The sequence below is a fragment of the Corvus cornix genome, unplaced genomic scaffold (genome assembly GCF_000738735.6).
Source record: "Corvus cornix cornix isolate S_Up_H32 unplaced genomic scaffold, ASM73873v5 scaffold7, whole genome shotgun sequence".
NCBI classification, from domain to species: domain Eukaryota; kingdom Metazoa; phylum Chordata; class Aves; order Passeriformes; family Corvidae; genus Corvus; species Corvus cornix.
The window spans coordinates 185146-206221 of record NW_024108692.1 but is presented as its reverse complement, the minus strand read 5'-3'; the positions used below and the strand labels follow the sequence as shown (position 1 = coordinate 206221).

The following is a 21076-nucleotide window of genomic DNA, read 5'->3' as shown; positions in this document are numbered from 1 at the left end:
CCCTGCTGGCTGTGACCGGAACTGCACCAGAGGGGAAAGTGCCTGCGGCCGAGAGAAGGCTGCTACTGGGACTCTGGTTCTGTTTGTTGTGGCTGCCATTGTTGTTGTTTGTCTTGTTATACATATATATATACTAGTAAAGAACTGTTACTCCTTTCTCCATATCTTTGCCTGAAAGCCCCATAATTTCAAAGTTATAATAATTCGGAGAGAAGGGGGTCGCATTTTCCATTCCAAGGGAGGTTCCCATCTCCCTTGGAAGGCAGACACCTCTCCTTTAAACCAGGACAGCTGTTGAGGCCCTCCTGCAGCCAGCCCCAGTAGCTCCAGTATGGCGAGTGCCCCAGGACAATCACCCATGCCGGCCTTTGCTCTCTGGCACAGCTCCTGCGCTGGGAAAATGGGGCTGGGGGGTCCAGCTGGGGCTTGCTTGGGCTTGGCTGTGCTGGCCAAGGGCTGGCAGCTGGGAGCCTTGGGGCTGCTCCTGCAGCTGCTCCTCTGACCATGGTCTCCACCTCTCCCTTCCCACCCCCACTCCCACCCACCATGGCACAGTGGGGTTTTCAGGCCTCCCTGCAGCTCCCAGTGGGTTTGTCCCCGTCCCCAGGACCCTGCCGTGTGCCAACCCCTTGGCTCGTGTTCACCAGCTCTTGTGGGGAATTGCCAGGGCTTGGCTTGGGAGGGCAACACCTCCCCACAAGGCCTGGCCAGGCCAACATGGCCACACCCAGCCCTTCCACCAGGCCTAGCCCTTGCCACCCCCATCAGAAATATTTTCTGGGTACCTTGAACCAAATCTCTGTGACTTGCACATGCATCTACAATGTCCAATAGACAAATATGTAGAAAATCTATTCCATATTGTACATGGACATGAGAATACCTGCAACAAAGACATCTCCATCCCTCTGTGTCCAATGGAACATGTGTGTCCATCAACTGAGGGATCCAGCTCCATTTGTGCTCTTCTCTTTGCCCACACTGATGCTCACATGGATGCACAGGTCCACAGGGATCCAGGCACTGCTGTGCTCACACCCCAGGACACCCCCAAGATGCTCCTGATTCTACCTCATCCTTTTCCTGGCCCTGAGTTTCCTAGAGGTTCCTGCCTGTTCAATAGTGGCACCTGGGAAAGGCAGGAACCCAGGGAGAAAATTTGCTTGTCACCATGATCAGGGACTTGTCTCCATCCCCCTGTCTCTGAGGTCTCTGGGGAGAGGGATGGGGATCCTTCACTCCCTGAGGTGCATTGACAGTGCCCTTCCCAGACACTGCCCAGCCCCACACAGGGGCCTGTGCAGGACCCCCTGGGCTGGGGGGCTCAGGGCTGAGGAGGGATCCCCCTGGCCAAGGGCCCTGACAGCCCTGGGGGCTCAGTCCCTGCCAGCCCTCCTGCACTGGCAGCCACCCTCATGCCTGCCACAGAGGGCTCCAGCCCTCTGGCCCTGCCCTCAGGAGCCCCCAGGATCACGGTGGTGCCCCCAGGGAGGCTCTGGCACTGCCCCAGGGATGTGGCTGCACCCACACCAGCACTGGCACCAGTGCCACCAGCCCACAGGGCTTCCACAAAGGCCAGGACACAAGGGGACAGTGTGGAAGTGAGAAGAGCCCAGAGCTGACAAGAGCACGTCCTGCTCTATTCCCTTGCCAGCCCTGCAGGGAAGCAGCAGCCCTGACTCCCAGGCAGCAGAGAGGCAGCCGAGGCTGTGTGGGGCAGTGCTGGGGCTACCAGGGCTCTCCTCAATGGGACCTTGTGGGAATGGACACAGGCAGGTGGCCAGAACAACCACAAAACCATGGCTGCAAAGCAAAGAGTAAATTTATTTCACAACTGTAACCAGAGGATCCCAAAGCAACACCCAGGCGGAGACACACAAGCGGGAAATGCCGGCACTGTCAGGCTCAGTCTGTCCCAGCAGCCGGCGGGGCTGCTCTTTGCACCTATTTGTTCAAGGGCCTGCACACACATCATTTCCCATCATGCTGTGACCTCCCTGGGCTTTTTTTGATCTCTTAGCTTTGATCTTCTCTCTCCGAAAACAGGGAGCTCAAGCATGTCCATGAGAGTGCCTCCAAGTGTCTCCAAACACCTACATTATCTTTACAGCGAGTTTCTACTTTTCAAAGCAGAGGATGAACAGCAATAGGTATAATAGATCATGTTTCCCATGCTGATAGTCTTCAGGCATTGGTGTTTCCTGCTGCAAGGTCTCTTGAGCACATCTATCATCCTTCTCACCATTCCTCCTCTTTCAACACTTCCCCCAACATTCTTCTCCCTCTCTCAAGAGACCACTGCTGCTGAGGCTGGAAATGTAGGACAGGGTTATTTGCAGAGGCACTTAATGGAGTAGATAGGAAAAGAGGAATAAATATACAATTCTCCAAGGGAAATGTCCCAGTCCTCCTGGCAGGGAATTTAACCTCTCAGCTGTCAAGGCACCACTCATAGGCTGCCTCAGTCGATGGATGAAGTCCTGTCCATGTCAAATGTGCCTCTTAATGCAGCTGGTTCAGGGTCATGTTGAGGCAGCACAGGCTGTCACACCCAGAACAGTGTCTGTGGTGGTGGCTCATCAGCAGCTGCCCTGGTGAGGTTCCCAGGTGCAGTGCAGTTACTTGCACATTCAGGGCAGCAGTTGCCTTTGATGTCCAATGTAAACATCAGGTGAGGGCACACCCTGGGTGCTCTATATTTGCTACATGGAGAAAAAAAGACCAAAACTTACCACAGCCAAGAATTTACAGAGTAATCCTGCAGAAATGTATCCAGAGTCTGTGCATGTCCTACAAGTCTACAAAGCACCGGGAGCCAACCTGTAATCAGGAGGGAAAACAGAAGTGTCGCCTCCTTCCAGTCACACACACACCCTTTCCCCAGCTCCTTCAGCTAAAATAACTCCAGGCCTGGTAGCTTGAGATGGGCTGACTGCCCACACAGATTGAAGAGGTTTTCCCTTTTTCAGACTGATCTTCAATTTGATGGTGGGTTTGTGGCACCAGTAACAGAATTCCAACACTGTTTACCCCAGATAAGGACCAGGCACTTGTGATTTGATTATAAATATTCTGTGTGTTTAACAAAAAAAATCTTCAGTAAGGTGTGAACTCCACTGTGATTTACACTCCAGTAATAAATAGCACACACCAGGAACATCCTGAGCTCAGAAAAGACCTTCCACTGAGGGTGAAAACTTTCCCCAGCACCTTTTCCCAATACCATTGAGACACTGACATAGACAGGGGTTACCTGAGCACACCACACCAGCATTTTGTCCATGCTTGCAGGAATGATGTCTCCAGGGCTAGGCCTGACACTCAGAGAGGGCAGATTCGTTCCCTGTGCAATCAACGTCATGCAGCCAGATGGAGCTGACCCCTTGCCCAGAAGGAGCAAGCCCAGGGCTGACAGAGCCCCACAGCTGCCAGCACACAATGCTGGCTTCAGCTCTGCCCCAGCTGTTATCACACACCATGACCCACTGCTGCTTGTGGAACACCTCCACTCTCTCAGAGCAGCCTGAACACTGTGTACACAACCACAGTGCTCAGCAGGTTCATTCTCACCCTTATGTAGCATCACCTGCTGTCAGTCTACCAGTGTTCGAAATGTCCGTTTCCTCCTCACACAGAACAATGCGCCACACAGGAGCTTGTCCAGTGCACTGCTGGTGCCAAGAACTTTCCTTCTCAGGTCTACGTTCCATCACATTCTGTCACTCTTGTAGTCTGAATCTAAACTGAAAAGTTTTCAGCTACATCTTGTACAGCTAAACGTGCCAGGACAAGAAGCCCGGTCAGACCCTGCTGCTTAGTGTGGAAACTTGTATTCACACCACAATCAAGAGTCAGTCTTCTTTCCCTTACAACCTGTGAATTGCCATCACATTATGGTGCTCTGCATGTTCCTTCTCAGCTCTAAGTATAATCACTCACTTCACAGTGTTGCAGTGACCAAAGATCCTGATCTACCTCCCGCACAGAAAAATGTGCAGGGACAAAATGGGTTTTTTGAATACCCCTTCTTGTTGCATCCTTTTGAGTACATACCACGCACTGGGGCCATGCACATTTCTCTTAAGGTATACAGAATGTCACTATTTTTCAATCTCACAGATCCCAAATTCAAACCTTAGGAAATGATCCCACACAAAAGGTCCTAGAACAAAGATCCAGCACTGGCCTTCACATTCACCCTGGAGCATGTAAAACACACTAAACACACTGGTGCAATTCACTTTGCTTCTCAGCACTAGGTACCACAACATTCTCTCAAGCTCGTAGAGTCCAAAGTGGAACTGAACAGTTTCCAGCTACAACACTCAGGGAAATGTGCAGGACACAGAGCTTTTGCTGACCTTCCTCTTCCTGACATTTGAGAACTTGCATTTGGACCACAAACACATGCCACTCACTTTTGCCTCATATCCCACCCCTGTCTCCCTGGGGGCTTTGGGGGGCACAGGAGGGACCATCGGTGCTGGGGGGGAGTACCAGAGGAGGAGGGAGATTTGAGAGGGTGACACAGAGACACCCAAAAAATCCCCCCAAACTGTCCCTCTGCCCTCCCCAAAATGGCCCAACTTCACCGCCAAAATGGCTTCAAACTGCCCCAAAACTTGTCTATGTGTAGGGAGAAAAGGGGAGACCTCAGGACCCCCCATGTTCCAGCAGCTCCATGCCAAGCTGGGATGAGGAGTGGGGCTGGGGGGCAGGGGGTCTGCAAAAATTTCCCTCGTCCAGATTACACAGCCGGGCTCAGAGTTTATTGCCTACCTGCAAAGGATGATTGAACAGAGCTCCGCGTGCAACCGAAGCAGGATCCCACACTGGAGCACACTGATTCCCAAAGAAGGCCGTGACCCAGTAGGAAGCCTGTTCTGAAGCAGGATCCTGGCAGGACCTGTGGAACCGTGGAGAGAGGAGCCCATCCGGAGCAGGTTCCTGGTAGGATTTATGATCACGTGGGGTCCCACAATAGTCTCCTTGGTTCCATGAGGCCTTACAGAGTCTGTGAGAAATGAGACAACTCTTAAAAAGATTAATTTATTGAAAACAGAAAAATTGAAAAATTACAGAAATTAGAAAAATATAAAAATTTGGGATTCTATGGCTCCGTAGATGGTATGCCCCAGGACCACAGGGATTTGAGATCTTCTGGCTGAGACAGCACTAGACCTTGGGTAGAGAAAAAGAAAGACTTGCAGTGCTGGGCTAGCTTTTGGCTGGTCCAAAAGTAAAAAATTACTAAAGGCTCCTTAGAAGGAGTAAGGCTTTTAAGGCCCAGCACCAACATCTACCACAGCTAGCCTGCAGAGAGAGAGAGAGAGAGAGGAAGAGACCCTGCCTCTCTGCCTCGCTGTTTTTATAGTGTCTTTGCTCCGCCCCCCCATCTGCCCACAGCCCGCCCACTTCCCGCCCCTTTGGTTTAAAGTGATTGGTGCTTTCCCTTTGATAGATCATCTCCGTCCACCAATGGCTCATCGTTGTCAGAGGGGTGGTATTAGTTGAGATAAGGGAGCTGAAATGCCTTCATTAAAATTGAGGTTGCCATGGTGCTTGCCTGCAGGGTAAGGGCTATGGGCTAAAAATAGCTGCTGCCGGTTAGAACTGGCTTTTTTTTTTTTTTTTTTTTTTTTGGCCTTGGAACCAAAGAGCAAGTAAAAACACCTAAGAAAAGTATTAAAATACATCCAACACATCTCAAAACACTTGTAAAAGTATACAGTAAACACAGGAAAGGTAACTCTTATGGTGTACCGGTGGTTTGAAGTTTGAAAAGGGGCAAGTTGGTGATTTTTAACTGGGGAATTTTTAACTGGGAAGGGTGCAACTCCCTTAATAAACTACTTTGAACAATTGAAAACACTGATAATGGAACTGGATTTTTGTACCTGGGCTGATGGGTTAATTTTAAGATTCAATTTAAAAATATTTAACTCAAAATTAATTAATTAAAGCACTTAATATGCAAAGACCAAGCACAAATAGGGATTTCATGTATGACAGAGTCTCAATGGCCTCTTGGTTCAACACCCCAGTGTCACAACAGCCCGTTGGTTCCATGGGGCCCCAGAATGTCACAATGGCCCCTTTGTCCCATGAGGTTCTGATGCCTTTTCCCCTGATCCTAAAATTCCCAAACCAGACACAGATAGGTGGTCAAATGTGGTTACCTTTATAAGGATCCTTATAGTGCACAACACGCTGGAATCCGCGCTGAAAATGCGCCAAAGATGCACACTGTAACATAAAGCAGGCACAATTTTATATGTTTAGCAAATTAGCATAACTGACAAGAATCCCCAGTTAGAGACAAAGGTGATGAGCTAGTTCCTCCCTGGTTTGACCCTCTTCCAAAACCCCCCCCTCAGGTACTAACTAAACTTTGTTTATGAGAAAGTGTCTCAAGAAGCTGGTTTTAACCTTGGTTCCCAGAGAACTTCACCTTTGTCCCTGGGGGACTGGAGCCTTTCAGAATGTATTTTGTCTTTCTGTCTAATAAAGTAGGTGAAATCTAGCTACAAATCTATGTAGTTATACAATAACAGCCTACAGAGCTACAAATATATATATATATATATATATATATATATATATATATATATTCATATAATCAGGAAAATTAATCCACAAACACAAACACCAGAGGTTTATGTCCAAAAAAGAGACAGAGGAGTCCCGTAGCTTAATCATTAATAAAGGGAGAGGTCAGGGGGCAATTTCCCATGGGGGTCTCTCAAATAGCTAGAGGACTCAGCTTCCTTTTTATCCTAATTTCCCAGCCGCATTTCCCTCTCTCTTTCCCCATTGGCTGAGGTACTTGAGAGGTACGGACTTCCCGAATCACGGAATATGGACCCCCTTCTAATGTGTACCAACCCCCCCCCTTGTTTTTCTTGTATCTGTGCTCTTTTTCTCTAAGTCCAGGAATTTAGCACATCCTTGGGTGAGTAACCGTGTGTACCAATTAGTGGAATTCTATGGAATGTATGGCTCCCCCCATTGCTTCTTTCACCCCTCAGTATCTGGCTTTATCTACCAGCAGGCCCACAGATTGTTTGTAAAGATACCTCCTTCTCACTCCTTTCAATATGAAGAATATAAAGAATATATAAAAGCAAATGGGCAAAAAGCAATTTGGCATCAGTTCCACAGTGTCACAAAGGCCCCTTGGTTCCACATGGCTCTAAAGTGTAACAATGGTTCCATGAGGTTTGGCAGGGTCACAAGTATCCCTTAGTTCCATGGGGTGCCACAGTGTCACAATTGACCTTTAGTTCCTTGAGGTTTCAAAATGACACAATGGCCCCTTTCTTCTATGGGGCCTCAAAGTGTCACAGTGGCTCCTTGTTTCAACACAGTTCCACAGTGTCACATTGGCCCCCTGGTTCCACGAGGTTCTGCAATTTAATATGGGCCCTTGGTTCCATGAGGTTCCTCGGTGTGACAATGGTGCCTTCGTTCCATAAGGTTCCACAGTTTTACAATGACTCCTTGATTCCATGAGGTTTAGAAGTGTCACAATGGTCCTTTGGTTCCATGAGGTTCTGCAGTGTCACAATAGAACCTTTGTTCCAAAGGGCCCAACAGTGTCACAATGGTCTCCTTGGTTCCACAGTGTCACAATGGCCCTTTGGTTCCATGAGGCCCTGAAGTCTCACAATGATTTCCTTGCTTCCTCAGTGTCACAATGACCCCTTTGTTCCATGAGGCCCCGCAGTGTCACAGTGTCCCCTTGCATCCTAGGGTCCTGCCGAGAGAAACAATGGACTCTACATGATTCAATATGAATCAGGCAGAAGCCATTTTATTGATGAACTACTGTCCCTAATATACAGTTTTTGCTTTCCCTATATGCGATCTCACATATTTATTATTGGTTAAGGCCTATTTTCACACGATACTTTATGCTTTATGATTGGCTCTTGTCTGTGTGTCACATCGTCTATCGTGTATGTCACAATTGTCCTTCAGTTTGCATTTTCTTATCCTTTTCTTCCTTTTTCTCAGGATTATGCCACATTGCTTGTTCCTCGTTCACATCCTCCCCAGTGTTGCTTGTTCCTTTCTCACAACCTCCTCATGGACTCTTCTCTTGTGTACATGCTCAAGTCCTTCTGTTTTATGTGCTCTGGTTCTTCTATTTAATGGCTGCTTCACGATATGTCCATTTTCTAGTAAAAACATGGTTTCCACAGGGTCCCCACAATGTCACAATGGACTCTTGGTTTCATGGGACCCCACAGTGTCACAATGGTCTACTTGGTTACTCAGTGTCACCACTGACCACAAGCAACGTGAGATCCCCCTTGTTGCCCCTTGTTAACATGAGGACCTGTAGTGTCACAATGGTGTCCTTGGATCCACAGTGTCACAATGGCCCCTTTGGTTCTACAGTGTCACAATGGTTCCATGAGGTGCTGCAGTGTCACAATAGACTGGTTGTTCCAAGGGGCCACACAGTTTAAAAATTATCCCTTGGTTACACGACACACTGCAGTGTCACAATGGTGTCTTTGGTTCCGCAGTGCCACAATTGCCTGCTGGTTCCATGGGGCCCTACAGTGTCACAACTGCCCATTGGTTCCATGAAGTTCTGCAGTGTCACAATGGCCCCTTTGTTCCATGAATCTCCTCTGTATCACAATTGTCCCTGGGTTCCATGAGCAGGTGGAACCCTCAGCAGCTGGGGGAGAGGCCGCAGGGACACTGTGCTCACAGTCCCATCACCCCTTCTGCCCCCATGCCTAGACCAGCCCCAGCCTTGTCCCTGCTGTCCATGTCCCTGCTGTCCGTGTCCCTGCTGTCCATGTCCCTGCTGTCCATGTCCCTGTCCACACTTTGAATGTAACCCCTCATGAGTCCCTGTGTGTGTAGGTGACACTGACATCATGTGCAGGGGGCAGAGCTGGTCACTGGGGGACCCCCTGGGGCAGGAGGCCAGGACAGATTCATTCCCCACAGTGCAGCTCCCTGGGCCAGCTGGGACTGACACCTTCTTCAAAGTGAGCGCTCCTGGGCACAGCCAGGGGCATGCCACACTGCAGCTCCCTGCAAACCACGGCGGTAGCTTTGAGGCCAAAACCCGAGTCACAGACAGTTTTCCACTCTTTATGTCTGGAGCTGACCAAGAAATGCCCCATGGTGGGGGGGCCCTTTCCTGCAGTCACCGCAATGACCAACGGCAAACTGAGCCCTCGCTGAGGCTTTCCCCAGGAGAAGCTGCATTTGTTCCCCCGCAGGGCAGCCTGTTCTTTTGGGGGGCAGTGGGCACAGGGGCAACAGCAGCCCCGAAGGAAGTGGGATTGCTTGCAGAGCTGCCTGACTCCAAACAGACTCCAGTCACTGTGAAATTTTAGATGTTTCCCTGATTTTCTATTAGCGCAATCGAATGTTTAAAACTCCATTGATGGTGACACTTCCTCTTTAGGTTTTTGCATTATTTTCCACCTTGTTAATCCACCTCAGCATTTTTTTCATTTACACCTTTTTTTTCCTGTTGGTTCAGTAATTCAAAGGACTGGCTATATAAAGAATTATGAGATGAAAGGCAGCAAGGACCACCTCGAGAAAGAAACAGAAACCTCAAATTAAACAAAGAAGGATGACAGAATGAAGGAGAAACTGCAGTGAGCTTCTCACCCTTAAAAGCTTTTCCAGAATGTTGTGGCAGACAGAGACATAACAGCAGAAATGCAGAATGCTGCGTGTGTCTCCACCTAGCTGCACGTCTGGAGCTCTACTGTTGAGGAACACATGTTGCAGGAGCTGGGTTTGCAGCTGCAGTTCCAGATGCAGATGGGGATGCAGGCTGAGATGCAGGTTGAGCTCTGGGTAGGAGCCCAGAGAGAGCAGAGGCCCTGAACTTCCAACCTTTGCATAACACAGGACAGAACAGGGGTGACACCAGAGAGGTGGATGGACACTGAGAGACAGGTTCTGTGGCTCCTCTCTCCAATGTCCTTCTTCATCATTCCAGCAGAACCATCAGGGGAACACATGGCACAGGCCACAAAGAGTGATAAGAGCAGCGAGAGTGAACAGCCCTGACACCTGGAAGAGAAAATAGTAAAACTAACTGTCACTGGACTTTACATTCCTAAAGATGGTTTGCATAATTTCTTTTTTAATCGAAGCCCTTTTATTATTATATTTAAGTGCCATAGTTCTTATGAAATACATTTCCTTGCCCTTGTCATGGTCAGGTGGTAAGAGATGACAAGAGAGACTCACTGGAACAAGGAATAGCAGCTTCTTTCTCTCTCTCAGTGCATTATTTTATTTCTTATTTTCCTAAAACTTCTTTTAAGAACCAGACACAAAATACACCTGTAAGTTTCTGGAATAATCCTGGAGCAAGGCGTTCACAGTTCAGGTTTCAGTCTCAGAAGGAACATGATAATTATAAACTTGTACTGATATACATTAGTTAGAAGCATGGAAAAAACACAGGTAATACAAATGTAGTAAAGGTACAACATAAAAGTCATAATTGCAACTTTACATTTCTTTCTCCAGATGAAATGGTTCTCCTATTGCTGTACATCCCAGATTCTTCACACAGAGATATGGGTAATCCAAGCTTTCCAGGGCTCTTACCTGAGATTTGGTGTAGATCTCACTAGGTAATTCAGCTGCTCTGCTTTGGGGGGCACTTTGGTCGCTGTTTCCTTCATTTGCTGAAACCAGGCACTCGATGTAGCTGCCATGGCACAGGAGGATCACACACGAAATCCCAGGAGGTAGAAGTGCCCTAAAAATGATCTGAGTCTTCAGGCAGCACGAGCACTTCCCAGCACAGCGAATGCAGGTGGGGTGGGAGGTCAAGCTCAGGACAAATGGAATGAAGGCTGGACAGAAGATGTCAGAAGCAACAGACAATTCCCTTAATGGCTTCTCCTGAGGACATTTAAATTTCAGCTCCATTATCTCTCTAACCACTGTCACTGTTGGGGCAGTCACGACACACATGGGCAGTGCCTCTTTCAAGGGCCAAAAAGCCATTTATTAAACAAAGCAGCCTCTTTTATACACCTTTTGTATGTTATCATTCGTGTTACAGGTTCATTGGCTGCTAAACTGCTACAGTAGACTCATTGGCTGTTACTAACTACAACATACTACCATTGGCTACCTATGGCATAAGCATTCAAGCAATCAGAAAAATAACAGGTGCAGATATGTTGCTGGTTTTCTTCTTCTATTGTTTAACTTTCATGCTTCTGTTGATACTGCGTTCTCATGGGTAAAAACTAAATGTTTTTCTTCTCATGGACCTTTCTTACAGTCCTTCTCTAGCCAAAGTACCAGGCCTGAGCCATAATTTTACAAAGGCAATGAGGCCTTCATTTTATAAGGTTTTACTTAAACGCCACAAACCATAACCAGAATTAGGGAGTAAAGTGATACAGACAACACACTATAATGAATCTTCCCAAGGCTTTGGAATCGCTTCCTGACTTTCCCTCCAGAGTGCCCAGGGCTCTTTGGGCTTTCCCTGGACACAGGCAGCTCCCCACTGCCCTCCAAGTTTCCCCAGGTCCTGTGTCAGGGTTTGGATGAATCCTGGCTGGACCCTGGTGCTCTTCAGTCTGCCCTGGAGCCTCCTCTGGTTTTTGCTGTGGCTTACAAGGGACCCAGTGTGGCTTCCCACCCTTAACGGGGAGGGAGCACCCAAGATTTGCAAATGCTCGTGGTCAGAAAGAATGAAAAAAGTCAGAGGGTCCACCAAAGCTTATAAAGATTTATTAAATGACACACCTGGCATGGAAATTGGTATAAGTCAGTCCTTGACCTCTTGGTATAAGCAATGGCAGTGGAGTTTATATAAAAGGGTGATGTGAAAGGGAAGAGAGAAATAGAAACATGAATTAAACAGAAAGAAATTATGAAACAGAGAAAAACAGATGACAGTCCTGAGTCCAGCATTGATCCAGCTGATGGGGTGTTCAGGGTCCTGGTGTTCACACACATCTGGTCTTCTTTATACACAAGTTTTCCCCACCCTGGAGATCAGTTTCTTGCTTTCTATGCAAATTGGTTATCACAAGAAGTTTGTTCTTCCTGACTTTTCTGAAAATATGGCAGAAGCTTCAAGGGTCTTTGGTGGTCTTGATACCTCCCACAGTCCCTTCCCACTTCCTGGCCTCATTCTTGCTTCTGCACTGTCCTGTGTTGTGCTTTTCTCCAGGAGCCAGAACAAGGCTGCCCTACCTCTGTATGGGCCCTTCTCCAGCCTCATCCTGTTCTTTCCCACAGTGTGTTCTTACCAACAATACCTGCTTGGCTCTGCAGCTCTTGGTTATCAGTGTTTGAGACACACACATCAGCCCTGATCTTCTGGGCTTCTGCATCCAGGTGTCCTCGATGGTGTCCAGGTGCCTCCTTTGGGATTTGCTGGAACAAGAACAGGGCCCTGCTTCCCTCTGGTACACCCTGGGACCTTTGCTGGGCTTTATCAGAGCCAGGGACAAGCCTGCCTGGTGAGAATTCAGGATGACAACAATGTGTTTCAGATTTTGCTCAGCTGTGCACACCTCAACTCAAGGACTTTTCAGTGTCACTTGCTCCGCCGGTGTGGAGCTGCAGAGGAAGTCAGGAGGGAGCATGGTCAGGACAGGTGACCCAAACTGGCCAGAGGGATGTTCCAGAGCACAGAGCATCATGCCCAGTATATAAACCGGGGGAGTTGACTGGGAGGTGCTGATCTTTGCTGCACACTGGGCTGGGCATCGGTCAGTGGGTGGTGGTGAGCAATTGCATTGTGCATCACTGCTTTTTCATGGGATTTATTCCTCTTCATCTTTTTCCTTTTCATTAGTATTATTCTTACCTTTTACTTTATTTCAAGTATTAAATTCTTCTTATCTCTTACAGAGAGATGAAGAGGCAGCGATGGTGCAGGAAGTGGTTGGTCAGCTCTGGTAATACAAAGAAAGTCTTTCTTCCACTGTGGTCTTCTACAGAGAAGCTGGTCCAGCATGTCAAAGAGGACAGATCCTGCTATCAACAGTAAGTGTTGTTTTGCTCAGGAGAGAGGATATAGAGGGTACACACCAGGTTACCCTGTGCTTTTACCTGTGGGATCATGGAGAGGACATGAGGAAATGGGATGGAAAATCTACCTCAGCCCCAGAGGCACGAGTGTGTGAATTGCAGGAAAATCAGTCACAGATGGGGTTCTTTCAGGAAAGCTGCTGCTCCAGTCTCCATCTGGCAGATCCCAAGACAGAGTGGGAGGGCTGATCTTACTCCTGATCTTATCAAAAGCAGTTCTGAGCTGTTTTTACAAGTGAGTGAGGAATCCTATGATCAGGCTAGGGGGCCCTGCATCCAGCCAGGTGGAGGAGAGGGATGGCCGGCTTTGCCAGAGTGTGTGGATCTGTACTCCCACTGGATTCCAAGGCTCCAACTGACAGTGGGGGACAGGGGACTCCAATGTCATCAGGCTGTAAAGGCACACAACCCATCTGTATTTCAGGAGGGACAGGGGCATCCCAACAGTGACTCCCTTTGAGGCTGGAATCAGCCTGACTGGGAAGGAGTGGCCAAAGCACCCCACTGGACTGGGTCAGAGCTGTGCAAGCCTGGCTGCTTGGTGATATTCAACAAATCCAGGACATCCACACCAATATACACAGAGGTTCAGAGTTAATACCTTCCAAAGAACAGTTCCTCTTTTACGATTGGATAATAATTTCCATACAAGTTATGTAACCCCAGCAAAGCTCTACATATGCTCAGGGGAAGAGTCTTCACTTGGGCAGGACCTTTTTGATCTGCAGTAGTGATTTTTAGTATTATACTGAAGATGGTCTGGGTGTAGGATATATGGACCTTGGGGCTTTTGCTAAGTTGACAATAAATGTGTGGACATACACCAACATCCTGATGTCGTACATCATTGAAGAGATTTAGTTCCAGGATGTCCTTGACTAAGGGTTGCAGCTGCTGCCTCTTCTACTGACATACAACATCTTGATTTACTACATCCTTAAAGAGGAGTTAGTTCCAAGATGTCCATGAGGGAGGTCTAAGGGATGCAGCTGCTGTCTCTTCCACTGATTGAGTTTCTTTTCTAACCAAATATGCCTGAAAATAGACAAAGATCTTATATTAAGGAATGCCCTGACTTTAGAAAATTTTGACATTGTAACACAGGAGGTTCCCTCTGAATACCCGGAAATACTTTATTACTTGAGGGTGACAAAGCCCAGGTAAGAGTTCCCAGAGAGACTGTGGAGTCTCCACCCTTGGAGATATTCCACATCCATGTGGACATGTGTGGTTGGTTGATTTTGGATGGCTGCCACATGCCCAGAAAGATGCTCTGTGACTGTCCCTCCCCAAGAAAATGACAACTCACACACCAGCAGGAAAAGGAGAATAATTTTTCAGAAAAAATGACCTTCCAGGTAAAGAAGTATTTCATGATATGAGGAAAGAACATTTCTTTTTCTTGACAACATAACATTTCCCTAAAAAAAAATTCATTCTGATACATAATGTAAAAAATTCAGAGCTGACGCCCATAACAGATCACTACCTTAGGTCGGGAGACAAATTGGCAGCATCCTGATTACAATGCATACATTGATCACGGCCTGTACATTGTTGACATTTGAAATGCAGAGTGACCTATCCATCATCATCATCAAACTCCTACACGATTAAGAGAGGCTCAGGTTCATGCTCTGAAGTAGCTGGGCCTGTGGAGAGGAAGGGAATGAATTTCCCTTCCTGGCTGCTGCCATCAGCAATGCTAAAAGTGTAGAGAGTTGCTCCCGTACGGGCATTGTAAAATCTCAGCTTCTTGGCTGGGATGTTCAGGAAGATCCCAATCTTGTGCAAGTGCCCACTCACACTCAGATGGGTCCAACGATCTGTGTAGGCCCAACAGTCCCGTCCATCTGCCAACCCTATGGCCCAGAAGCCATTCTGAGGGCACAGAGTCAATGGCCCTTTGCGAGTCACAGATTCCCGGGCAATACCCAAGGCCCAGCTCCTTCTTCTCCCAACAGACACTTCCCAGTAGTGTTTCCCAGATGTGTATCCTTCCTTTGCCAGCACAAACAGATGGGAATCAAATCTTTTCTCATTGCTGGGAACTTGTCTGATGACACCAGTATCTTTCACTTTCTGTCCATCTGCAGAGATTTCCAATCTGGGATGAGCCGTGTCAGCATCCAGGGTGACATCCCCTGCAATGGTCAGGTCAGGCCATGAGGAGCAGAAAACACAAGGTCTGCTTTTCTGAGCCTTTCCCTTCTGTGCCCTCAGCCCCTCATTTGTCCTTCCCCCCTCCACACTCAGGAGCACTCGGCAGCTTCAGGGCACATTGAGCTTCTCCCTCCCCTCCCCTCCCGTCCCTTCCTCTCCCCTCCCACCATGTCCCTTCCTTGGGCTGCTGCCAGAGAGAGTGGCAGCCTGCAGGCACCAAATGCCAGGCACTGCTCCAGTGCTGCTGGGACTGCAGCAGGCAGCTCCAGGGAGGAGGCTGTGGGGCCAAACCCCCTCTCCCTCCATCTCTGCATTGCTGGGGGGTGTCCAGAGGACAAGGAGCAGGACTTGACAGCATCTGGAATGAGGTTTGGGTGTCAGGATTAACTCCTTGGCAAAGTGTGAAGGGGATTTTCCAGCTTTAAGCAGTTTCTCCTCACTAACAGGAGAGCACCAGTGTGGGATATTGCTTGCACATGGATTAGAGTGGAAGAGTGATCTGCAGTGCCACAAGGATAAGGGAATGTTTCTTGCCTCAGCTTTCCATGCTCATCAAGGGATGGGGTGAACCCCTGCCAGAACTTGAGCAATGTGCAATGTCATGAACTGAGCTCCTCTAGCTCAGCTCAGGTTGAAAGGAGAAGGAGCTGCTCCTGCCATGGAGCAAGATCAGTTCCAGAGACTTTTCCTGAGAGCCCCAAGAGGCCAAAGCAGGAGTGGGAGGCGGGGCTGCAGTGGCCACTGCAAGCCAGCTGTGCCTGCTCCTCACAGCTGAGAGGGCTCCTGACAAGCACAGGCAAGGCCTTGGGCAGCACATGGCAGTGAAAAAAGTCATCAAACCACCCTTCCCTGAGTGTGTTCTTCTCCAAACAGCTCTCCGAGCTCTCTTTTTTTCAGAGCTGTACTCAGGCTCTGAGGTCTCACCTCCATCATCTCCCCTGTGCTTACCTTTGTAGGACTCTACTTTGGAAAGTTCTGTGGGAAAAAGAGAAAAGCAGACAATGAGGGGATTTATCAAGATTTGCTGGGCCCACGTGTGCTCAGACACAACCCAAGCTGTTGTGGCCAAAAGGATGAGGTTCCAGTAACACACTTGATGTCTAAGTTGGGAAAGACCTCAAGCAGTCCCAGGCCATTCTCCAAAGGGAGCAAAGCCGGAGGCACTGGGGTGCTCGATCCTTGGGCAGCAAGAACGCCAACCAGCCCTGAAATCCAGGCAGGAATCCTTGAGGAGAAGGAAGAAATTAATCTCCCTGCTGGTGGCAGGGAAGAAGGGATAGGGAACAAGGGAGATGAATTTCCATGGAGAAGACCTCTCTGGTTTGCCCTACACTGGGAGGAACTGTAGCTTCAGGACTCTTCAATGCTCCCATCTGCTGTAGGGATGCACCTTCCCCAGCACAGCCCAGCTGCTGCCTGAGTATCTCCTGGTGCCAGCAGACATTTCCCTGGGGCAACACTCCCAGACTGATTTAAAATCTGCTCATTGCCCATAGTAATTTCCAACTTCTAAATCTGGAAGCATAGATCCAAAGAGAGATGGCCAACTCTCTGCTCTACATGACACTAAGGCCCCGCCCCACTCCCCTACTCTACTATGACACACGCACACACACACACACACTCTTTCTCTTAGCCACTTCTAGTCACATTTTTAAGAACCTCCAAGAGAAAACAGTTAATCAGTGTGTCTAATAATTTTGTTTCCCAGGCATGGGGCCCGTGGCTCCAGTTTTCTCCCTCGGAGGTCCAAGGAGGAATAAAACCTGCTGTGAGATGAGCTCGGCTTCTCCTTCCTTTCCAGATGGGAAAGAGATACCAGAGTAATGACCAGATCATGGACTACAAAGGAGAAGGGGCCCCTGGAAACCAAAGGTGACTTTCCTGCACCAGTTACCCATGGAGACACTTGTCAGGTTGATTTGGCACTCCTGAGCCAGGGAAAGGGCAGCAGGGCTTGCCCAAGGCCTGAGGCCTTACATTTCATCTGGGGCTCTCACACTCCTGTGGTCCTTCCCTCCCTGCAGTGTCCAACTCCCAGGGCTCTGGGGCACGTGGGCTCTGGAAAGAGGACAACAAACACCCTCCCACCTCAACAGAACTGGTTTGGATGGATTGACTGCTGGAGGGCTGTGGAAAGAGCACAGGACCTGTGAGTTTTCCAAAGGGCTTGGCAAAGGCCTGATGGGCAGGATGGAAGGTTGGGATTGTCCTCCTCCAAACTGTCCAAACAGCATCCATGAGCTGTGGGAGACACCCCTCTGTTGTGAGGAAGGTGAGTGTGTAGGAGGATGTGCAGATGGACACCTTTTGCACATCTCAGGTCATGGAGAGCCCATGGTACACACTCCCTTCAAAGACAAGGGAGAGAAGAGCCACCTGCAGTCCCCACCTCACTGTTCAGGTGTCTCTGGGTGGGACAGAAAAGCTACTCATCCAGGAAAGTCTGTCCCTCTCCATCCTTTCTGAGGAGCTGTGGAGGACACTGGATGATTTCCCTGTAGATCAGCTTTTGCCTAGAGAGATGGAGGTCTGCTGGGGAATGACCCTGCTCACCTCGTTTGTTCTCCAGCTCTGTTCTGAGAAGCTGTAGGTCACGCTGCGTGGACATCTGCATATTATGGAGAATTTGCTGGAGATTTTGCAGTTGATGGGAGATCTGCTGAAGATCCTTCTGCCACGTGGATTCCAGGATCATTGTGGCATTTCCTTCCTCTGTCATTCCTGTGAAATAGACCGGTGTCACTGAGGCAATGATTTTGCCTCCCCTAAATAACATCTTGTCCCACTAATGACATGGGGCCTTTCCTGTCAGAAAGGACCAAGAAGATGCTGTCCTTTCACTCCCTTCAATGATGAGGGAGAGCAGAGGAACCTTGAGCACCTTCAGTTGCCATCTCAGCATCAAAAGTGTTCCACATACCTGGGTCATAAGAGCTGCTCCCAAGGAAATTCTGCTTACAGTACCCACTTTGAGGAGAGAAAAAGCTCACAGGATGGTTTGCCTGTACAGCAGTGTTTCCCTTCAGAGAGATGAAGGCCTGCTTAAGAAGGGTCCTGCTCACCTCGTTTGTTCTCCAGATCTGTTCTGATCATCAGAAGGTCACGCTCTGTTGACTCCTGCATGTTCTGGAAAGCTTGTATCAGAGTCTGAATTTGTTGGGACAGTTGCTTGAGGTCCTTCTCCAGCCTGGATTCCAGGGCCTGGGAGGTATTTGCCTCCTCTGTCTTTCCTGTAAAGAGAGAATGTGGAATTTGGGGTTATATTTGTTAAAGTGGTTGAGGTTTATGCTCACCAGAAGGCCCTGTGGGAAAGGCACAGCTGCTGGGCGGCTGAAGTTGGGTGAGGGGTGAGAGGCAGTCGCAAGTGAGGAGAGCGTCGGTTGAGTGACAATTGGCAGAGGGACTGTGATTGGCTGGAGGAACACGTGGCCAGCATATGAACGGGAAGCTATATGAAGGGGACGGGATAAAAATACCACCTAGAGATTGTCCCCAGTGTGGAAGAGGGAGCATACTGATTGCTGTTCACGGCACGCTGTAAAAGGGAAAGCTATACAACTGGGAAACTTTTGGCAGGGGGCAAGCCCGTGCACCCCGCAGAATCAAAGAAATGCGAGGCAAAATATTTGGCAAGCAAGCTCCTGCCTGCAACTGCAGGCAGTGCAGGGCTGGACCTGGCCTCCACAGAGTCAGTAACTCTCATGACATCTTCAGTGCAACTAGGTCCTCCTGGAATGTGAGGATCCCTTGGTAATAATATGCATGCTTTGCTGATAGGGCGTTCCTCTGCCACCAAACTGGGGCTTTTTGTGCTACCTGGAGTTACTGATTCGGATTATGAAGGTGAAATACAAATGATGCTATGGACTCCCATGCCACCCTGCTTTATACCTGCAGGTCAACACATTGCACAACTTGTTCCTTTTTCCAACAAAACCCTTAGTGGTAAGGGTAAACATGGCACAAGTAACTTTGGTAGCACGTGTCAGCCACAGGTTTTCTGGATAAGCTCCATTGCAACAGTTCAGCCAACCTTGATATGCAGTATAGATGGTAAAAAAATTAAATGGCTTGTTGATACCGGAGCTGATGTCTCTATTATTAAAAGCAGTGAATGGCCTAATAATTGGCCAACAATCAGCCCCACATCAACCCTAATTGGGGTGGGAGGAATGCAGCGCCCTAGACAAATCACTCACCTTCAACTTGTCCTTGGCCCGGAAGGGCAAACTGCCCTTCAATTGCCCCATTCACTGCTGCTATACCATGTACATTATGGGGAAGAGATGTTCTGGGACAATTTGGAACCATCATACAAATGGACTCAACCTCACCAAAAAAAGCTTTTTCATAGGGGCCATTGATCAGCCATTCCGAAATCAAATATTGGACATATGTAAACTCACATGGCGAACTGAGGACCCTGTATGGGTCGACCAATGGCCCCTGCGAAAGGAACAGCTACAAAACTTAAACAGCTTGTAGAAGAACAATTGTCTTTAGGCCATATTTTTCCATCTTCTAGCCCTTGGAACACCCCTGTGTTCTGTATACCTAAGAAAAATGGCAAATGGCGATTATTGCGTGATTTACGGGCAGTAAATGCAGTCATTGAACCTATGGGTACTCTGCAACCTGGGCTTCCATTGATGCCATGAAGATATTTGCCTTTTCTTTTATACCCCTGTTATACCTTTTTTTGCAACTTCTGTATTTGTAGTGCTTTTTGCCTACATTCTTGGACTTGTCTGTCAAGCTGAGAGACTAAACATTTTAGAAGCTTCGTAGCTAGGGATCAGTGTGCCCCAGACCCCAAGGTTCTCTCCAGAACACATTCTGTAAACTAAGATAGAACCATCCAGGGGGAGGCTCCTTGGGGAGGGGGGATCACTCGAGCCTCTCATTGGGGAATTTTTGATAGATATGCTAATTAGTAAAACCTGTAATGTTCTACCCGATCTTTTGGGGGTATGCATTGCACAGTGTGCATTGAGGTGCATTTGATCTGGACGTAGTGCACCTAAGGATCTTTAAAATAAATACCAAGGAAAAATCCCTTTTCCCCTTCTAACCATGTCTGACTCTTGATTTTAAGACCAGGAAAAGGCATCAGGCATCAGGGATTCCAGGCAGAGCCAAAAATGCACCAGTGGAAATAAAACTGAAACCAGGAACTAATCCCATTACAATTAAACAGAATCCCTTGAAATTAGAGGATCGGAAAGGGACTAAATAAATAACTGACAGCTTTTTGAAATTTGGATTTTTAATAGAATATGAGTCAGAGTATAACACTTCTATTCGGCCTGTGAAGAAACCAGACGGTAGGAGTTATAGATTAGTGCAAGATTTGAGAGCAATAAATAAAATTGTTGAGGATTTATATCTGGTGGTAGCAAATCCATACACCCTGCTAACAAAGTTAAAAGACAGCCGGGTGTGGTTTACTGTACTGGATCTAAAGGATGCTGTTTTCTGCCTAGCCCTAGACAAAGGTAGCCAGAAGGTATTTGCTTTTGAATGGGAGAATCCTGATACAAGATGAAAAACCCAGTGTTACCCAAGGTTTCAAAAATAGCCCAACCATCTTCAGAAATCAGCTGTCTCAGGACCTCAAGGGATGGGACACCCCCACATAGAGTTATGTGGATAATCTTCTCATAGCCACTGAGATAGAAGAAGACTGCATGCAATGGATGGTGAGCCTGCTAAATTTTCTGGGACTTAAGGGATACAGAGTTTCTCAACAGAAAGCCCAGGTGATCCAGCCCCAGGTTACTTACCTCAGATTCAAGATTTCGTGAGGACAACGAGAACCGAAAGGGAGAAGAAAGAAGCAATTTGCCAG

General features: G+C 48.2%; 1 protein-coding gene and 1 long non-coding RNA gene across 7 annotated transcripts in view; both read right to left on the bottom strand.

The window, feature by feature from the left end:
* Nucleotides 1-2021: 2021 nt before the first annotated feature.
* Nucleotides 2022-5092, bottom strand: LOC120412269. The gene is made up of 3 exons (XR_005604791.1): nt 4780-5092; nt 2733-2820; nt 2022-2310 (listed from the first exon to the last, which is right to left on the bottom strand). It is a non-coding gene; the product is annotated as an uncharacterized LOC120412269 (long non-coding RNA).
* Nucleotides 5093-14376: 9284 nt separating this feature from the next.
* LOC120412265 (butyrophilin subfamily 3 member A3-like) overlaps nt 14377-21076 on the bottom strand; it is a 29525-nt gene continuing 22825 nt past the window's right edge. For 5 of the 6 annotated variants that reach the window (XM_039572640.1, XM_039572639.1, XM_039572641.1 and 2 more), the window contains 4 exons: nt 18291-18458; nt 17782-17949; nt 16174-16200; nt 14377-15206 (listed from right to left, as the gene is read on the bottom strand). In XM_039572640.1, the coding sequence (XP_039428574.1) occupies nt 14668-15206; nt 16174-16200; nt 17782-17949; nt 18291-18458 (902 nt within the window). In that variant the 3' untranslated portion in view covers nt 14377-14667. The remainder of the gene's footprint in view (nt 15207-16173; nt 16201-17781; nt 17950-18290; nt 18459-21076) is intronic. The other variant, XM_039572644.1, reaches the window with a different exon arrangement.